Source organism: Elaeis guineensis, chromosome 15, assembly GCF_000442705.2.
Source record: "Elaeis guineensis isolate ETL-2024a chromosome 15, EG11, whole genome shotgun sequence".
In the NCBI taxonomy this organism is placed as follows: domain Eukaryota; kingdom Viridiplantae; phylum Streptophyta; class Magnoliopsida; order Arecales; family Arecaceae; genus Elaeis; species Elaeis guineensis.
Window position 1 is genome coordinate 53,896,856 of NC_026007.2, and position 18,715 is coordinate 53,915,570.

Here is an 18,715-nt window from a genome sequence, read left to right on the forward strand (position 1 = left end):
CTTTGATCTTTTTCTTGATCTTTTCTTCTCTTCTTCTCTTGCTTTTCTTCTCTTGATTATGAAGCAATCAAGGACTGAAAAATCAGCAAGCAAAGGGGCCCAATCTCCTCTCAGGAATGGAGAAGTGGGACGCCCAACACCTTGAAGTGTTGGACTTCAAAGAGAGAAGAGAGGGAGAAGAGAGAGGGGGCATGGGGAGCTTCTAAGGGAGGCATGGACTGCTGAAATTCAGAGCTCTGAAGCCTTAAGGAAGGCCCTTTTAAATAGGCATAAGGTTTGAATTCTATTCAAAACCAAACTACTACTTAATACAAGTCCTACTTGTATTAAGAATCCTTATTCCTTTAGTTATTTGATCCTCTTTAGGAGATCTTTTAGGCGCCAACTTTTGGAGCCCTTGCACCCACAAATACACATGCCATATGGCTGCCATGGGACGCCTCAATCAAGTCCACACGTTCTCTTTAGTGTGTGCACGTCCAACTTGATCAAATCAAGTGGTGCCCAATCAAAACTATCAAGAAAATTGATTAAAGATTTGAACCCTTAATTCATTTGATCCAAAAATTCTAGGCACCCAACAATTGGAGTTCAATGAATCTAATTCATTTAAGTTATTAGCAGGTAATTAAATTTGAATTAATCTTATCAAATAAGAAATTCAAATGCAAAGAAAAAATTGGGTTCAATCATGTGCTGACAAGATTATCCTGAACTCAATAGGATTTTTCTAAATCCAATTGAGATTTCATAAGTCCAATTGCTTATTCCAGATCTAATCCCTTTGTTGTGTGACCCTATAGATTCAATTCTATCTGGTAGTGAGATTACAATGATCTTTATCATAGTATCATTGAAACTCCTTTCAATGAGTCTAAACAGTTCTACTCTAATTCATCAAGGATTGTCGATCCTAAGCAATTTTAATGAGCTCTCACTATCCATCGATGACATCTAGCAGTATGTAGTAGCAACTCAGCAGAATCGAAAAAGAATCTCAAAATATAGTTTTCATGTGATTCAGTCCCTCTATCGTGAGTCCCGATTAGATGGCAGGTCATGGATAAATTGTCAAACCTCATCATCAGTCATATGATAGATTTGATTAGCTCAAGTTCAATTGTGATTCTTATGAAAATTCTTTTCCACCAATCACACTGCTGTGGCCACAGACTCTTAGATTTAGCCTCTTAAATCTCATAAGACTACTACTCTCTATCAAGATCGATAGATTCCATCTAGATGCGCCTCATACTCCTAAAATGGACCAACTGTCACCAACATCTACTATAAGAACTCATTGAGATCATGCTTATGTGTCAGTCAAACTCCAGCAGCCTCATTGTGAGCAGTCGTACCATCACAGATCAACAGATCATTCACACAATTACAGCATCGAGATAATCACTGACGATCGAGTAGAAATCTAAGTGATCTCTCATATGATCATGCTTAGTACTAGTTGTTCTCTAACAACTATCCGCACTCGTCGCTCAGTATCTCTACACCATAGATCAGAGATTTATCTATTCCGAAAGAAGCGATCTGTGTGCCGGTCTATTTGGATCGATAACCGTCTTCATGATGATACTATGACCGGAAGTATTTAGAAATAATTATACATACATCTAATTCTCAATATCTTGAGAATTTGTATCGAAGTTTTAATTCTATGGATGATTCAAAGATATATCACACTTGAATGAAAATCAAACATATCCTTTATTAATCAAATCAATAAATTAAGTACATAATTATATTTTAAATTTATTACAATATATCACCCATATTGGCTTCTAGGACATACATCTAACAATCTCTCATTTGGACTAAAGTCAATTAGCCATTAATCTAAGTCTTATCTTCTCAAGGTGGACTTCCATCTTTGGCTGGCTCAATTGCTTTGTTAGTGGATCTGCCACGTTGTCCGTAGAGTTCACTTTTCATACCTCAACAAATTTCTTTTTAAGATAGTCACATATATCGCTGCTCTATGTGCTTGGACTTCTGGTAAGATCTAGGCTCCTTAGCGAGGGGTATGACGTCGTTGTCTTTGCAGTACATTGTCATAGCATCTAATAGTATGACATTCAATTCTGCAACTAACATTAAAATCAGATTTCATCCTACACATCTACATCGTACTCAGCTTCCGTTGATCAGTTGTTTGGAATCTTTCCAACATACTGAACCAACATCGCATAAGAATATATCCTGATGTAGACATTCTATCATCAGCATCTATGTATCCTCTCACTCCTAATTCTGTCCATTCTTTAAAGATCAGAAATAAATCTTTAGTCCTTCTCAAGTATTTAAAGATATTTTCACAACAATCTAGTACTAGACTGGATTCGACTAAAAACTACTCGTAACACCCACAGCAAGAGCAATATCAGGTCGAGTACATAGTATGGCATATATGAGGCTCCTTATGGCCGAGGCATAAGAAATCCTACCTCAGATGTGGTCGGACATATTGTCTTGGAAAGACTTAATACCATGCCTAAGAAGTAAGAGTCATCTTTTAGAGTTTTTCATGCTGAACCTCTTCAGTATTTTCTCTATGTACAGCTTTTATGACAAGCCTAGCATCTTCTTAAACTATCTCTATAGACTTTTATTTTAAGAATATAAGATGCTTCCCTTAGATCTTTCATGGAGAATTCTTTGGACAACCATCTTTTGACCGAGATCAGCATGGAAATATCATTTTCAATGAAGAGAATATCATCCACGTACAATACGAAGAATGTTATTGTGCTCCCACTGACCTTTTTGTATATACAAAGTTTCTCTTCATTCTTGATGAAACCAAACGATTTGATCGCATCATCAAAATGAAGATTTCAACTCTGAGAAGCTTGCGTTAATCCGTATATGGACCTTTGCAGCTTGCAGACTCTGCGATCACCATCATCAGATGTGAAACCCAAAGACTGCTCCATATAGATATTTTTCTCAAGATATCCATTCAGAAAAGCAATTTTCATATCCATCTGTCAGATTTCATCATCATAACAAGCTGTAATAGCAAGCAGAGTGTGGATGGATTTCAGTATGGCTATGGATGAGAAGGTTTTCTGATAGTCAATGCCCTCGTGCTGACTATAACATTTTGCCACGAGCCTCGCTTTATAGGTCTTTACCTTACTATCAGCATCTTTTTATTTTTTTTAGATCCATTTACACCCAATGGATATTATACCCTCAGATGGATCCACTAAAGTCCATACTTGGTTCGAGTGCATCGAGTCAATCTCTGACTTCATTGCATCTAATCATTTCTCGAAATTGATGTCAGATATCGCCTTGTCAAAGATATTAGGATCATCACCATGACCCTTATCTCCCATAAGAAATATTTTCTTTACTTCTTCTGTAAGCATATCCATTTACCTTTCAGAAGATCGGGAGATCCTGCTAAATCTACGAGGTGGTAGAGGAACATCAACTACTGGCTCATGAATAATGGGTTCGTGAGGATCCATAGCTCTTTGCTCTTCAGAGATTTTCTATTCAAGCTCAACTAACCTCCCACTGTCATCATCTTAGATAAACTGTTTTTCTAGAAATATGGCATTCCGACTCACAATCATATTATGATCTTATGAAAAGTAGTAGTATCACATTGATTCTTTTGGATATCCTATAAAACGAGCTATTACAGATCTATCCTCTAATTTGTCAGCCATCTGTCTCTTAACATAGGTCGGACATCTCCAAATCTTAAGATAATCTAGATTCGGCTTCTTACTGTACCATATCTCATATGGTATGATCGGAACAGATTTTAATGGAATCCTATTCAATAGGTGAATTGCAGTTAATAAAGCATGTCCTCAAAGATATAATGATAAATCAGTGAAACTTATCATAGACCTGATCATATCTAATAGGATTCTATTCCTCCTTTCGGATACTCCGTTGAGCTGAGGTGTTTCGAGAGGAGTCTATTGAGAGATTATGCCATTATCTTTAAGATATCTCAAAAATTTTTGACTAAGGTATTCACCTTCTCGATCAAATTGAAGAATCTTAATGGATTTGTCTGTTTGTTTTTCTACTTTATTTTTAAATTTTTTGAACTTTTCAAAAGCTTCAGACTTGTGTTTCATCAGATACACATACCTGTACCGAGATAAATCATCGGTAAAGGTGATGAAGTAGCTATAACCATCTCTGGCCTGCACATCAAATGGCCCATACACATCAGTGTATACCAGGGCAAGTAACTCGGTGGTCCTTTCCTCATGTCTTACAAAGGGTAACTTGATCATTTTTTCTCGAAGACAAGATTCACAAGCTGGGTACGACTCTAGATCAAGAGAGTCAAGTATCCCATCTTTTTTCAGTTTATTTATCCTGTCCTCTTCAATATGGTCCAGTCTATGATGCCACAAATATTTTTGGTTAATTTCATTTTTCGATCTCTTTGGATCTACGGTATTCATTATTTGCTCGTTCAAATTCACATTCACATCAACATGTAAGTGATAAAGACTGTCAATTAAAAGATCACGTACAATCAATTTATTTCGTAAATAAATGGAATAAAAGTTTTTATTGAAATTAAAATCAAAACTATCCTGTACTAGTACATACACGAAAATTAAATTCTAACTAGCTATAGAAACAAAATAATAGTTTTTCAAATTTAATCTAAATTCTGATGGTAATCGAAAAGGATAAGTACCAACGGCTTTTGTAGCAATTTTTGCTCTATTACCGACACGAATGATCATGTCACCTTCCCTCAACCTCCTACTTTCTATTAGATCCTACGTTGAAATACACATATAAGCACTCTAACCAGAGTCCAATACCCAACTAGAAGTAGAAAAAACCGTAAGGTTAGATTCAATTACGAGTATATCTTCTGAAGGTTTATCATCTTTTTTGGTCTTTAGGCTCTTCAGGTATAGTGGACAGTTCTTTCAGTGGCCGTCAGCATCACAGTGGAAACACTTTTTCTTTGCTTTAGCCTTTTTTAGAACGTCTTTCTTTAGCTTGCTCTCTTTCTTCTGCTTCTTAGCGGATTTATTCTTCTTCTTCCAATCAGACTTTCTTTTGGTCGAAGAAGTAGTGCAATCAAGGTTGTTCATATAAAAATTTACAATAAATTGATTATCTGAACTAATAAGGGATTGAAGGATCAAATCCATCTGCAATTCTTTTTGCATATCAAGCTCGAGCTTCTCAAGCTCCTCGATGTCCTTGATCACTGTCATACAGTGCTCATGGACTGACTACCCTTCATGCATCTTCAGCTTAAAGAGTCTTTTGGATACTTCGAAGCGCGCTCTATGGCTCTGCTCATCATATATCTTTTGTAGGTGAGTGATCATAGCCCTGGCAGTAGACATATGCTCATGCTGGCTCTGCAATTCATTTGTCATAGATACCAGCACATAGTACTTAACCCGACTATCTTCATCCATCCACTTTTCATAAGCAGTTCTTTGTTCTGCGGTAGGACGGTTTGGTAACACTAGAGATTTCTGATCGAGTACATGACCTAATTTTTCAGAAGTCAGGACAATACTAAGGTTTTTTAGCCAGTCTTTATAGTTTGTTCCGATTAAATAATTGGATTCAAAGATGTGGGCTAGAGGGTTTGAGGCTGATATTGTTTAACTATAAGAGTAGAGATTCAAGTTAGATTTTTGTACTTTAAATTTATATTTACTTCTGGAGACTTTAAGATGCAAACAATAACTCCCACTAATTTTTTGGATCCCTCCACTCTTTGGATGGGAAACGAAAATTCTGACGCGATAACTAGATTCCTAGTGGGTGCTACAGTCCTACAGATGTCAAATATCTCACCTAACAGTTATTGATGATATGTACATCGATACGTGGATAACTCTTTGTCCAGATACTTCTGTAAGCATATTGCAGTGACTTGGTCTCTAAGTTATGTAGGCTCATCTAACAGTTATTAAGCACACTCCTTAATTAAGTCCGATCCACCGTTCACAAGCAGGTGCAAGGCTATCATTGGGTCCCTCACCTAATAGTTATTGCGTCTAACACCATCCTTATCCTGGAGCAACTCTTTGCTAATAGAGTGGTTGCTTGTTCCTGATGCAACTGAACCACTGTGACCAGTCGAGAACAATCAACACTAGTAGCACACCCACACATCTATAACGGTGGAAGACCTATAGACTTAATATTTATGGAGAGGTTTAGATTTAGATCTCATCTAATCAGTCATCATATGATCAATCTAATTGGTATGGGCTAAACCAAACCGTCAAGCAATCTTATTGAGAACTCAATCTTCTAAATTGACCAAATAAGTGGAGATTGGTTGGGATCCCCCCGTTGCTTTTCTTAGACATCAATAAATTGACCAGGTCAGCGAATGGAATCAATTACATAATCACCTTTCAATTACTTGTCTTAGATATCAATAGGTCAATTGGTCCAAATAGATTAACTTAAGTGAATCAGGCTCAAACTATCGAGTCGAATTAAGTTCTTAAGTTAATCGATTCTACACATGGGATTCAATCAATTTGAACAACAACAATTACTTGATCTTATAACTTAATTGATCTAATCCTAATCAACACTTAGACTCAATTTGGTCAATTATTTAATCGAATTAGACCCATTGTGTTCAAATCAAAAATTTTAGATGCAATCTGATTACATGATCTAATTTTTGATTTTTTTATGATCAAAATCCTTATGCACAAACACAAATTTCATATTCCAAAACTAAATTTCAGATCTAAATTCTTTACATGCAAGGTAAGTTTTAAATAATGAAACTAATTTTCAGATTTAATATACAAGCATATATCTCATATATGTACGTAAAATTTAAATCTAAATAAAAATTTAGATCATAACAGGATATCATATATCTCATATACAAATCATGAATCATATTGAAAATAATTTTCAGATTTAAATATGCAGTCACATATCTCATATATGAATCATAAATCAAGTCAAATTAATTTTCAGATTTTATGCATGCATCTACGTATCACATAAACATAAACTAGAAACCATTCTAAAATAAAATTCAGATATGTGTATGCTAACACATCAACTATATAATCTGAAAATTAAATCTAAAATAAATCCAGATTCAAAGCAATCATCTATACATTTCATGTATAAAAAAAATCAGATTTTGAAACTCTTTTCAAAACATGTATATCAATTTCATGCATATGAAATCCGTGGCTCTGATACCACTGTTGGAATTTCATGTCGGGCATATATGTATGTTTCAAAAAAAATTTTTCTAAACAATACAGCGAAATAGAAGATTAAAACATCTTTTAATCTTAATCATGCATGCATAAAATATAGAACACAAAGATCTACTTCATATGCTAAAATTGAACACATGCTGAATTTTATGCTGAAATTGGATATGTAATCAAATCACATATCTGTTTCGTAATTTTTTTCTTCAAATTTGGATTTGGAAGAGAGTAGGTTCTCTTTTAGCCGCGTAAGTACTCGACCTCTATGGGTATCCACTCAGGATCAGTCTGGAACAGTCCTCTTTGGTGTTGATCCTTCTTCTCTAAGAACAATTAACCTGCGAATCTAAACGAAATCTGGATCGCGATCAACTCTTTGATCTTTTTCTTGATCTTTTCTTCTCTTTTTCTCTTGCTTTTCTTCTCTTAATTATGAAGCAATCAAGGACTGAAAAATCAGCAAGCAAAGGGACGCCCAAGCTCCTCTTGGGCATGGAGAAGTGGGATGCCCAACACCTTGGGCGTTGGACTTCAAGGGGAGAAGAGAGGGAGAAGTTAGAGGGGGCGTGGGCAGCTTCTAAGGGAGGCGTGGGCTGCTGGAATTCAGAGCTCAAGGGCCTTAAGGAAGGCCCCTTTAAATAGGCATAAGATTTCAATCCTATTCAAAGCCAAACTATCACTGAATACAAATCCTACTTGCATTAGGAATCTTTATTTTTTTAGTTATTTGACCTCTTTTAGGAGATCTTTTAGGCGCCAACTTTTGGAGCCCTTGCACCCACAAATACACACGCTACATGGCTGCCATGGGATGCCCCAATCAGGTCCACACGCCCTCTCTGGTGTGTGCATACCCAATTTGATCAAATCAAGTGGTGTCCAATCAAAACTATCAAGAAAATTGATTAAGGATTTGAACCCTTAATTTATTTGATCCAAAAATCCTAGGCACCCAACAATTGGAGCCCAATAAATCTAATTCATTTAGGTTATTAGCAGGTAATTAAACTTGAATTAATCTTATCAAATAAAAAATTCAAATGCAAAAGAAGAAATTGGGTTCAACCATGTGCTAGCAAGGTTACCCTGAACCCAATAGGATTTTTCTAAATCTAATTGAGACTTCATAAGCTCAATTGCTTATTCCAAATCTAATCCTTTTATTGTGTAATCCCATATATTCAATTCTATCTAGTAGTGAGATTTTCAAATCTAATCCCTTTATTGTGTGACCCCATATATTCAATTCTATCTAGTAGTGAGATATACTTTATCATAGCATCATTGAAACTCCTTTCAATGGGTCGGAATAATTTCACTCTAACTCATCAAAGATTGTCGATCTTGAGCAATCCTAATGAGCTCTCACTATGCACCAGTGACATCTAGCAGTATGTAGTGGCAATCCAGCAGAACCAAAAAAGAACCTCAAGGTATAGTCACATGTGATTCAGTCCCTCTATCATGAGTTCTGACTAGATGGCAGGTCATGGATAAATCGTCAAATCTTATCATTAGTCATATGATAGATTCGATCAGCTCAAATTCAATTGCAATCCTTATTGAAATTCTTTTCTACCAATCACACTGCTGTGGCTACAGACTCTCGGATTTAGCCTCTCAAATCACATAGGACTACTTTCTATCAAGGTCGATAGATTCCATGTAGATGCGTACCTTACTACAGTGGATCAACTGTCGCTCACATCTGACTCATTGAGATCATGTTTATGTGTTAGTCAAACTCCAGCAGCCTCACTACGAGCAGTCGTATCATCGCAGGTTAAAGGATCATTCACACAACTACAGCATCGAGACAATCGCTCATAATCGAGTAGAAATTCAAGTGATCTCTCGTACGGTCACGCTCAGTACTAGTTCTCTAACAACTACCTACATTTGTCGTTCAATATCTCTACACTGTAAACCAAAGACTCATCTATCTCGAAGAAAGCGATCTATGCATCGGTCTATCTGGATCGATTACCGTCCTCATGTTGATACTATGATCGGAAGCATTTAAGAATTAATTATACATGCCTCTAATTCTCAACACCTTGAGAGTATGTATCGAAGTTTTAATTCCATGGACGATTGAAAGACACATCACACTTGAATGAAAATCAAACTTGTCCTTTATTGATCAAATCAATAAACTAAATACAAAATTATGTTCTAAATTTATTACAATGTATGAGCTATATTAGCTTCTAGGACATACATCTAACAATGCAGACATGTACGCTAGTTATACACTTTAATGGATATCATGCAAAATGTTGAATTGTAAAGATTGTCTTCATCTTGCAAGATTCTTTCCTTCCTAGATGTAGATTCTTTCCTTTCTAGATGTAGGTATCATATAAAGAATGCCAAATGTATAAATGGCTACCATGCAGAGATGTATACATACGTGTGTTATAACTATATGCAAGAATAGTCAACTATCTTATAATGGATATCATACAAATTGTTGAACTGTAAAGAATGCTTTCATCTTGTGATTAGGGATGGCAACAGGCCCGATCCATACCCACTCCATATTTAGAAATCTCATATCCATACCCATCCCGTATCCACCTCAAGTCGGGTCAAATAGAGCTGCAGGTTGAGTTGGGTCAGATAGATAAGACGGGTCGGGTTGGATCAGGTTGGGTTAGTTAAGAAACTTATCATATAAACATTATAAAGTAATTATAATTTTGAAAAGAGGATTTAGATTAAGGCTATATTGGATCAGGTTTAGGGTGGGGCATATCATTACCCATACCCAACCCAACCCGCTTCGGATTTTTTTTCTAGAACCCATATATGCTCCGGGTTTTAACTAGGTCGGGTTGGGTTGGATACGCAGTAGGTTGGCTAAAATTGCCATCCCTACTTGTAATATTCTTTCCTTATAATGACTACTACAAAATACAATCTTTTCTTTAAAATTTTAAACATCTTTTCCTTTGTGTACTCATCTCTGCTTGCATTCATCAATCAAAGCAACACTTGAGGAGTACTTTAGTACCATAGCATAAGTTAGAAGGTGGGATTTGAGCATTTCTCAGCAATATTTAAGTGGCCTTTCTCAGTATCTGCATAGTTTCTTTATTTGTAACCATAGCTTTTCAACCATTTCCTTTACCACTTAATTCCTGCATAGCTTTGGTAAATTCTTAATTCTAGAAACCAACAAGATTTCATCCTTTATTAATCCAACCCCCACCCATAGAGAGAGAGAGAGAGAGAGAGAGAGAGAGTCATGGACAAACTCTCATTCTTTCATTTAGGAAAGACAAAGTAATGGACATTCTTATACATTACATCTTATCAAACCTTTTTTTAAAAAAATAAATAAATAAAGATGATCGTGCTATACATGATTGTAAAAAAAAACATGTTTGTTTCTTTTTAGGGAAATTGGCTTTTTCCAAAGCTCTGTCAGTCTTCCCCCGGCCCCCCAGACCCAAAAACCCCATAAACCCTTGTCACAATAAACAAATATTTGGAGAATGTGGCAACAAAGATCTGGCCCTAATTAACAATTGAGGTTCAACCCTGTATACTGATACCAGAGCATTCCAACTGAACTAATTTGCTCAGCTGCTTGCTCAGACATCAATTAGAGATTTTGTTGAACCAACTCCTGTAAATGTTTCTTGGTTCTTCTGAACTTGAATGAAATGAATTTGGCATCTCAGCACATGTGCATGCATGATAAACAGGATCTCTACTGTCATCATGCTCCTCGTCACTGTATTTATAACCATGTTTACATTTGGAAATCATAGTTAATTATTTGGTGATCGGGATTTTTCAATAACTTTGATTATGATGAGACCTTTGCACCTCTGCCAAAAAGGCCACTATGTCACCTTTATTGCTATTTTCATTTGTCATGATTGTCTATTAGATGAATCTATAGAATGCCTTTTCGTCATAGTCACCTTTCCCATCTTTTTCCCAATTTGTTTTCAGGTCGAATTGTTTGCAAAATATCCACCTGAATTGTGTCATTCAGAAAATTAAACAAGCCTATTTTGCCTGGTTTGAACATTTCTGATGCAATTTTTGTGGGAGCATTTCATGAGAGCTATTTCTATTATGTTAACATGGAACTCCATCAGTGCATTACAGTTCTTTTTCTTTATAATGGCAAATTGGTGACAGCGCTCTGGATGTTGCACATCTGACTGTGTTTCCCACTATTTCCCATTTGAATCATCATATCAACTTCTGTTTGAAATGGGCATTGGTCCTTTGATTCCTTTCATTATGTTCACTTCTCTTTTCTGATTGTGGTTGCTTGTGGATTTGCATGAATTTGATCTAGTTTGCTATAGCTAATTTATCAAAAATGCAATATTGATTCCTATGGTAACTTCATTTGTTCATTCTAATAATGCAAGGCCCTTACACATCTCCTATTGTCTCATTATTATTGGAAGTTTGTAGACGTTCATGTCTGCCTTGACCATCTCTGATTTGATAGTGTGTGTTACTTTCATGGTGAGCCAGTTTGACTGTGCTTCTAGCTTTATCCACCATATGGTCCTCTTGCACATTCTCTGGCAGTTCTTATGTGTCTGTGATTTTCTTGTATTTGCTTTTGCCTTGCTGGAACGCAAGTCCTTCTCTTTGTTGTTTTGGCTTGTGATTCTATCATTTGGCATTACACCACTTGCTTTTGCATTTTCTCTTTAGTTCTTGTCATATTTTGAAAATGCTGAAAAAGGTTTTTTCTCTTTCTCTAATGCCAAGTTCAGGTATTGTATGATAGCTCATACAGCTGTAGAGAAATTATTTTGCACTTTTACATTCTTCCTGTGGAATCATATGGCTACTCCAATTCTTTGTTTCTGTGATAAAGCAAGTGCTAATCAGATTAATTGGAATCCAGTCCTTTAAGAGTGAATTAAAGTTGTTGTTGATTGCCATTTTCTTTAACACTTCTTTTTTTATCCATTTAGTTCCTATAAACGGCAGCTTGGGAACTTCATCATGGGCATGTGTAGTTATTCTCTTTTATCTACAGGCGGATTTTCGGACTCAGCGCATCATAACTTTGAGGATTGTCACACAGACACCTTTTTACTCACTTTTCTATGAGAGGGGCTTTTGCCTATTTTAATTGTCAATGGCCCCTTAAGAATTGATCAAATACTTCTTAGCCAGTCCTCTAGTTAAATACAACAGATTATGTACCCAAAAAGCAAAGAGAAAGTAAAATAATGAAGAAATAAGATTGAGCGGGGGGGCAAGGGAGAGAGAGAACTTTATTATGAAGAAATAATGAGAATATATATACACATGTTCTCATGCACACACATGAGGAGAGAGAGAGAGAGAGAGACCTTTATTATTCATGAGCTCCCATGTACATGGAACAAGTAGAGGTATGCCCAAATATGCCACTAACAATTAAGTAGTAAGAAAATACTATCGGTCTAAATACCTAATATTTGGTAGAGGATTACTGCATTATTGCAAGCTTTCCTCAGTCCTCAAATTTGGCAAAGAACATTAGGATGGGCCATCCAGTTTGTCATCATTGCAAAACAGTCACTAACTTCACATTAGGTCCAATTTGTTAACTTCTTTGCAAGTCTATTATGTTGTATGGCTCAATATTTTACCTACTTTGAGCAACATTAGTTGATCAATCATGTTTAAGATGAGGTGGGAATATGTTATCAGCTGTGACACTGTGATGTAACTTTCTTTTAATTAGTCTCTTTGAAAAAGTTGCAATATGTAGCATGCAAGAATGGTCTTTTGCATGTCTTATGTGTGAATGTTTGTTCCTTTTGAGTTTCTACCACTATTATCTTGGTGAGGGCATGTTTTATTATCTAACAAGCAAAATGATTATTCTACTCTTAAATTGGGGCAAGCATCTCACTCCTTCCATGAGAGACATGGAGTTCTATATGCACCGATGTGATCCTGAAGCCAAGTAAGATGAAAATTTTACAGGATCATGATCTTTTACCTGTCACATTTTTTAATATGGGCTTTCTATTCTTGTGATTGTCAACTATCTGTGTGAAATGACCGAAACTTTCATGTTCAAGCTGTTCAAAAAATTTTAGGTTAGGGTCGTTACATGTCTGTAGTGATCATGATGTGTGACTGTAGTACATGATCCAGTTGCTTAATGCCATTTATAAAGTAATAATTATTTATTTACCAACATGTGAGAAACTACCATTTATCATTCGGGAGAATATTTTGCTTCTTTGGTGGAATATGATGGCTATTGGTATTTATATCGCCTCAAAACCTCCAAAATATGTTAGACATGCCTGTCTGTCAAGTACTTTCAATTGCTTGATTGATAATTCTGGTGATGATTTACGAAACATATCACAAGAAAGAAAATACATAGAATTAATCAAAGTAAGATAACCCTGTGGGTATAGCTCTCTTGGATGAACTTCAACTTTGCTATTGTGGCCATGCTTATAACTGTATTTGGGCATCATTTATGGTGAGGTGCCTCAAGGACTAGCATTCATCTTCAGAGAAGCTGAAGCTTAGTTGTTGAAGGTGACATCTGTCTAATCAATATTTAAAGGTAACTCTGTCAGACTTTCAGGCAGTCACTTCCTTAGTTGCTGTGCTTGATAAGTAGAATGATAAGCTCAAGAATATTTTCTTTATCAATTTTGAAAAATCAGTTGCATGGCTGCATGGACAATTAATCACCAAACTTCTATTTGTCTCACATGCTAACAGTCACAAACTGCACGTTAACAATGTGGATGATGGCTTGTTTATGGAGAGTTGATCTAGAAGTTGACCCCAAGGAAAATGTTTGCTTGAAACAGGTGATTAACTGATATTAGATTTTCGGCAACATGATTCGCTCATATTCTTCACTTTGGGACATCAATGGGATCAAGCTACTTTAGACTAAATGTAGGGATTTTATCTTCATTTTGTTATTAATGTTGTAGAATCTGTGGTGTTTAATGTCTGTCTTGACTGAATGATCTCAGTAGATTTTGTTTTGGTAATAACCAAATCAAACTTGAGGACACATCTATCTTGGTCCTATTCTATACTAAATACATGTGGTATTCAAATCTGCAATTGTAATTGTGTATGAAATGAGAGAGTACTGGTGAACATTTGCAAAGTCTCCTGGGGTTGGTGACATTGATGTTACATGATAAGAGATTGAAAGGATTGTGTACTAGAAAGTAATTGTACATAAAAAAGAAGTGTGTTGCTGGGACTGACATGACATGAATAAAAGCAGATTCTATTGTGATACCACTGTTTCTTTTTTTCTTATTTATATCAAGGAACTGCTTCACAGCTTAAGTCAGCTTGACTAAAAAATGAATATGCATCAGAGGCATGTTTTTTTTTTTTAAGGTTTATGTGTCTGGGGTGCCTCACCTGATACCCACGGCATATGCTAAATTTTTCAATCTAACCAAGATAAGTAATCCAAGAATTTATAAGCCCTATATCATCGATGAAGTTATAAGCTGTCTGAAAAGTCTGCTTTATCTGTGCTTCAAACTCAAATGTTTACTTATAATGATATCTCTAGTCTAGTTTTTAAATTTTGGGGCTTAATAAGCTATCAAAAAATTTAAACTTTAACTCATAAATGCTTCATTCTTCCCCAGGTTGACATCATTGGAGTCAGTTGCTACTCCTCAAAGGACTTGTGGGAATGGACCAATGAAGGCATTGTGCTGTCAGGAGAAAGAACCAATGCTAGCCATGATCTCCATGTCTCCAATGTGCTTGAGAGACCCAAAGTGATATACAATGATAAGAGCGGTCAGTATGTCATGTGGATGCACATAGATGATGCTAACTACACCAAAGCTTCAGTGGGTGTGGCCGTCAGTGACTCCCCAACAGGACCTTTCTCATACCTTTATAGCATGCGTCCTCATGGTTTTGATAGTAGGGATATGACCATTTTCAAAGATGATGATGGGAAGGCCTATCTTATCTACTCTTCCGAGGACAACAGTGAGCTCCATATCGGTCCACTAACTGATGATTACCTCAATGTCACAAGAGTGGGGAGGAGGATTCTGGTGGGCCGACATAGGGAAGCTCCTGCCCTGTTCAAGTATGAGGGAACCTACTACATGATCACCTCTGGTTGTACCGGCTGGGCTCCAAACAGAGCATTGGCTCATGCAGCAGAGTCAATAATGGGACCTTGGGAAACTATAGGAAATCCTTGTGTTGGAGGGAACAAGATTTTCAGGTGGACGACATTCTTCGCTCAGAGCACATTTGTAGTCCCGCTGCCAGGGTTGCCAGGTTCATTCATCTTCATGGCAGATCGATGGAAGCCGGCAGAGCTGAGGGATTCCAGGTATGTATGGCTGCCTTTAACTGTGGGGGGAGTGGCTGATGAACCTCTAGAGTACAATTTTGGGTTCCCATTGTGGTCTAGACTGTCCATTTATTGGCACAGAAGATGGAGGCTGCCAGAAGAGTGGCGGAGAACTACATAAATCTGGAATTGTTATAGTTCTTTCAAATGAGAATATTTAAAACATTCAGTTTCTATTCATAGTGTGAATATATTGTTCCTAGAGGGGCAGCTTTTAGTGATCATTCTCTTTTGTGGAAGATTTGATCTTCCTCTCAAGGCAACCGTTGTAACGTATGTTAGGTTGTTGTTGGACAATTAATCTGAATTATGTTTTCACATCAACAAGAGGGTGGGAGCTCTTGGAAGGTTAAATTATATTCAAATCTTTAAAGCCATGTTTTAAGTGGATATATGTATATAAAAGAAATGCCTTCTATTTTCAAGATTTTACTAGTGTTCATTTAACTATCTAAAATTAGAATCACTATTATATTCACTAGTTGCCATACCTAATTCTTTTGTTTTACTGCTAGATATTGTTTACATGGAATAGGTGTATTTATGGGTGACTCGGCCAAACTGATACAGATAACTCGACCCAACCCAATCTGATTTGATCCAACCTGAAAAGATCCGATGTTAAAGATTGGGTTGGGTTGGGTTTCAGCCTGGTGTAACCTTCAAAGCAACCTAACCTGTCCTATTTTGAGCCATAGAATTATTGTGCAACTTGTGTCATCGAGAAGCATGATTGCCCATGACCCTCAGATTAGAGAACCTGGGGCTACCCGAGAGATTCCACACCTCCCTTTGCAAAAGCTTATTGATATCTCAGCCTATCAGCCTACTTTGATATTTGTCTTGCCTTGCCGTACCTTCTTCTCCAGCAATATAATGATAAAAAGTAGGTACCAAATACTAAGGGTGGCAATACTCTATTTCTGGTTCAGATTGTATCAGCTCGGCCTCGGAGATCAAAACCAACAGGTTTGATCCAAAGATCCAAGCCTGACATGTGGAACATAAAAAGCAGGTACCAAACACTAATGTCTTTAACTGCTGCCATGTTACTGTTTCCAAAGAACCTCCATAGAGGGTCTAGACCTTGTCTTTGGTTGTGTGATACATGGTTTGGGGAGTTGATTTGGGTTCAAAATTGCTACCTTTGTCCTCGGCTATTCCAATAAAACCATGGTTTACAGCCATTTCATGAAGGTTGTGAGAGAGATGAAGCATTTCAATTAGCATACTTTTGCAGGGTCTTCATGCATGAGATCAGGATTTGTGACACGTTAAAGGCCCACAAATATTAGTGAGCCTGCTGTAATAATGGTTCATTTGTACGAAAATGCTCATAAATGTTAGTAGCACGTTCCCTGCACTTCAAGCACAGGTCATGGGCGATGAAGCCCTATTACTGTTGACCATAAAGTGATACAACTGCAGAAAGTAATGCACGAGAGGAACATGCATATAGATTATAGTATGACCATAAAGGAACTTTTTAAGCTGATTATTTGACCAACCGTAGTTTGTCATCTAAAGCTTGAACAATTGATGTCCTGCACTATATCATTGATAGTCCCCACAAAATACGGTGAGCTCAGGCAATTTAGCACATTTAAACCAACCACTTATTTATGATTGGGCGTGGTAGCCGAATCCGATACAGATCAGATCAAAAAATTATCAATCTGAATTTAATTTATTTATTAAATAAATTAAAATTTTAAATCTAAATTCGATCTAGTCAAATAGATCGATATATTTATGATCCGAATCTATTTAGTATATATCCAAATTTATTTATGATGGATTGAATACAATTCAGATTGGTAGATCAGGTTATATTTTACGAACCTACTTTGTGGTTAGGTACGAGGGAACAATTCTTAAAGTCTTATTTGTGCCATTGGACAAGCACTTTATCTTGGTTTAGTTTTGACAAGGAACAACTCTTACATGCACTTCTCATGAATATATGGTCACACTAATAAAAAATCCTAAGAATATGGCACATGATGCAACTGGGACCCGAGAATATTGTTATAATACAAATGGGATGTAGAGAAATTGAAGCTTGCATTCGTAATAAAATTTAATGATCTGAGTTGCAAATTGAAAATTTAAATTATCATATATGATGTAAAAGACTTATAATTAATATCTACATATAAAAAAGGCCACTGGATTATGTATAGTCCTAAAGTTAACAAATTGTATTGTATTACAGTTGAGAGAGGTTGATGAATAGCCAAAAGGGTTTTTTATGATTTTTTTTTTTTTTTTCTGTGCATGGACATTATAGACCTTGTATAGGACATTTAAGAGTTTATATTTTATTGTGTAAATCGAAAGATTGAAAGATGTGACACTATTCATACATGCCATAACATCAATAGCACAAACTCTATTATGTAGGTACAAATTAAATCATGCTTTTGTTTAAAGGTAAAAATCATACACACAAGAAGAAAAAAAAATCCTCTTTCTGTTGATCCTTAGATAAATCTAGATGTATTCAAAGAATGTACAGCTTGTTGTCTAATTTAAAAAAAAAAAAAAGAAGCATTCAATGTAAATTTTAGCGGTATCCAAAGTTTATACCATCCAAAAACGTATACAGTATGATTAGTACGTGTATTTTGAAGAATCTATCCATCCTAAGCAGAAAGTTGAAACATCATGATTTACTCTGATGTGGTACAACAATCAGCGTCCAAAATAAAAGACAACCGCTAAAACCAATTGCTCACAGCATAAGGGCCACCTTGAGTCGGAAAGCTTGCAAAGAGTGACTTAAACCACGCCTTTAGCTTATGTCACAATATAAGAGGGAAAACGCCTTCTGTGGAGTCTTCTGTATGTCTATTTCGTTACCACTAACAAGAAAAAAACATGTCAATTTCTTACCTTGTTTTTGAACATAATTCCTTTAGTATCACATAAAGTTACCATGTTGTACGAAATGCTATTTATGCTCTTCTTTTCCCTTTTTTTGAAAAAAAATTCTCCTAGGTGTGGATCCAATAGTAACATGATGTGGATTGGCTTGTTGTGACCGTAGAGTGAGAGCCACTCATAACTGACTAACTTGGCATTATCCTACGAACATCTATCCTTCATCCCGAGGAAG

At 36.2% G+C, this 18,715-nt stretch overlaps 1 protein-coding gene across 2 annotated transcripts in view; it reads left to right on the plus strand.

Moving 5' to 3' along the window:
* The window catches only part of LOC105057948 (uncharacterized), a 21,609-nt gene extending 5,655 nt beyond the window's left edge, over positions 1–15,954 (plus strand). For both annotated transcript variants that reach the window (XM_010940680.4, XM_010940677.3), the window contains exon 3: positions 14,867–15,954. In XM_010940680.4, coding sequence (XP_010938982.1) covers positions 14,867–15,718 — 852 coding nt within the window. In that variant the 3' untranslated portion in view covers positions 15,719–15,954. The remainder of the gene's footprint in view (positions 1–14,866) is intronic.
* Positions 15,955–18,715: the final 2,761 nt, after the last annotated feature.